This window comes from Aptenodytes forsteri, unplaced genomic scaffold (assembly GCF_000699145.1).
Source record: "Aptenodytes forsteri isolate BGI_AS27 unplaced genomic scaffold, ASM69914v1 Scaffold65, whole genome shotgun sequence".
Lineage (NCBI taxonomy): Eukaryota > Metazoa > Chordata > Aves > Sphenisciformes > Spheniscidae > Aptenodytes > Aptenodytes forsteri.
In genome coordinates, this window is record NW_008795127.1 from 1,800,785 (window position 1) to 1,803,202 (window position 2,418).

At 38.7% G+C, this 2,418-nt stretch overlaps 1 protein-coding gene across 1 annotated transcript in view; it reads right to left on the reverse strand.

Annotated features, from left to right (window-relative positions):
- Window positions 1–2,160, reverse strand: part of CENPU (centromere protein U) — a 14,532-nt gene extending 12,372 nt beyond the window's left edge. The window contains exons 1-2 of the mRNA XM_009277359.2: window positions 2,029–2,160; window positions 896–1,013 (exon numbers count right to left, since the gene is read on the reverse strand). Coding sequence (XP_009275634.1) covers window positions 896–1,013; window positions 2,029–2,079 — 169 coding nt within the window. The 5' untranslated portion in view covers window positions 2,080–2,160. The remainder of the gene's footprint in view (window positions 1–895; window positions 1,014–2,028) is intronic.
- Window positions 2,161–2,418: the final 258 nt, after the last annotated feature.

Sequence of the window (2,418 nt, forward strand, 5' to 3'; positions counted from 1 at the left end):
CCCCAGTTTATGTACTGAGCATGACGTCATATGGTATGGAATGTCCCTTTGGCCAGTTTGGGTCAGCTGTCCTGGCTGTGCCCCCTCCCAGCTTCTTGTGCACCTCCAGCCTTCTCAGTCGGTAGAGAACAAGAAGCTGAAAAGTCCTTGACTAGTGCAAGCCTACTTAGCAACAACTAAAACATCAGTGTGTTACCAACGTTATTCTCATCCTAAATCCAAAACACAGCACTGTACCAGCTACTAGGAAGAAAAATTAACTTATCCCAACCGAAACTAGGACACCAACATTGACATATAAGCGCTATACATATTTAGTAACAGAGAACTTCACACAGGGGCACGTATTCCCTCTAAATTGATTCTCTTCCAGTATACTGAGGCCTTAATCGCACAAATCCCATACGGAGCATGAAAGCGGTTTTAATGCTTCAGCAAAAATAGTATGTTTTTATGACGTTACTTTTACAGTAGAACAACACCCCTGTGAACATCTAAGTTTACTGCCATACATACTCTTACAATAGCAAAAAAATTCACTTCATAATTTGTGTAACTTAATAGAGTAACTTAAGATATTGAACTTTCCTTTTAAAATGTAAACTGTTACACCGTTGCAACGTTACGTTGCGTGAAATTCTACCATTCAGACTATAAAACTTGAATAGCCAGTATTTTTCTATCAACTTTTACTTGCATATATTACAGCATTATTCTTGTTACTTCCTAAATGACAGAAAACACCACCACTCTCAAGAAAGCCCTCTGTCTCTCCCGCCCGTAATTTTCTCTAGCAAAAAACCAGTATCTCTTCCTAAGTAAGCATTGAAATATTTTGCCCATATGGTTTGTTCATGAAAATCACACATTAAATAACACTGAAGTTAATACTAACCAAATGAATCATCAAGTTCCTCAAGTTGATTTGCTTCTGCTACCTTCAATATCCTTGAGACATCTGGTTCCTCAAGCGGAAGCAATTTCCAGTGAGGATGGGAGTTGGCTTTGTGTTCCTGGATAGGTATGAAATTAATAGCTAGTTCATCCAGCTTTTTGAGTGTAAAACAGATTAAAATATGACAACGAATTTCAAGAACGTTTGACTAGAAATACATTTAACCTGGACCATACTGACTACTGAGCTACAATATAAAGCATTTGAAGCATGGGTCTTTTCCTCAGGCTATCTTTTTTTTCTCTGAAGAGAAGTGATGGCATAAAACTGATATATTCTGCTATTTGATACGATACTGTAGCATCAGCTTTATCCTATTTTACAAAACTAAGCGTATAAGCTTAGAAATCTTATAACAGTCTAATATCTGGTTTCTATGATCTGTGGCCTTTTTCTTTTCAGGCACTAAAATATTTCTTCTTTCATCTCTGTATTACACGAATGTCCATCCTTGTCTAATTTAATGATTCTCACTTTTAAAAAATGAAAAGCTCTGCGTAACTTCTTATAAAAGGTGGAATTTATAAGTCAAGTATTACAGACACTTCTGTAAAGCAGAAGGGTAGGGGAGAATAGCACTAGTTTACGAAATATTTGTGAACATCATTCACACCCTAAGTGTGGGAGTAAATATCCTCACTCATTTGTGTGTGTGCATGGAAAGGGAATGACAAGAAAACAACACCAACTTCCTGAGCTTTTAATTTTACTAGCGCTTTGCAGTGCCTCATAAGTTTTGCTATGGCCCCAAATATAGACACATCAACTATTTCCTCTTTAAGCTGTTCTCTTTAATTTTACAAGACTGTTTCCAAATTTTTGCCTGTTTGAAAGTCAATGGACCATTTTGCCTGATGAGGTACTACTCCTAAAAGAAAAAAGAAAAAAAAAAAATAGAAAAAGAAAAAAACCCACGCACCCCAAACCTGCCCCAGCAGGGACTGCACAGCACAGTTCCCAACAAAGCCCCGTGTTAACACCTGCGCATCCACCTCCAGAGCCAATGCCACAAAAGCACAGTAAAACAACAGAACACTTGCTGTTTTCATTCTGCTCAAACTAGCAAAACTTACCTTCAGTTTATTTCCGGAATGATTTCTCTTCGTTTTCTTCTTTGAGGACATTTCACTATTCACTATATGCTGCTAAACATACAACTGAGGATAAAGTTGCCAAAAAATCGTCCCCGACACAAATCTGCTTTCTGTCTCAACACCTGGGAGAGAACGGGAAATCTTTGTTAATTCAACGTATTATGCATAACTCGCTTTGAAAGTAGTAAAACTCGCTCTATTAGACCAGCCCAACGCCTGACGTAGCACGCATAAGTCAGTTACAAGACACGCATATTAAAAAGATAAAGCAAGACAACACGTAACGCTATTTACACCTTTACTTGTGCTTCGTAGCTGCCGTTTCTCTCATGCAGGAGACCCCAGGCCCCCGCCTCCCCGAGCGCCGGG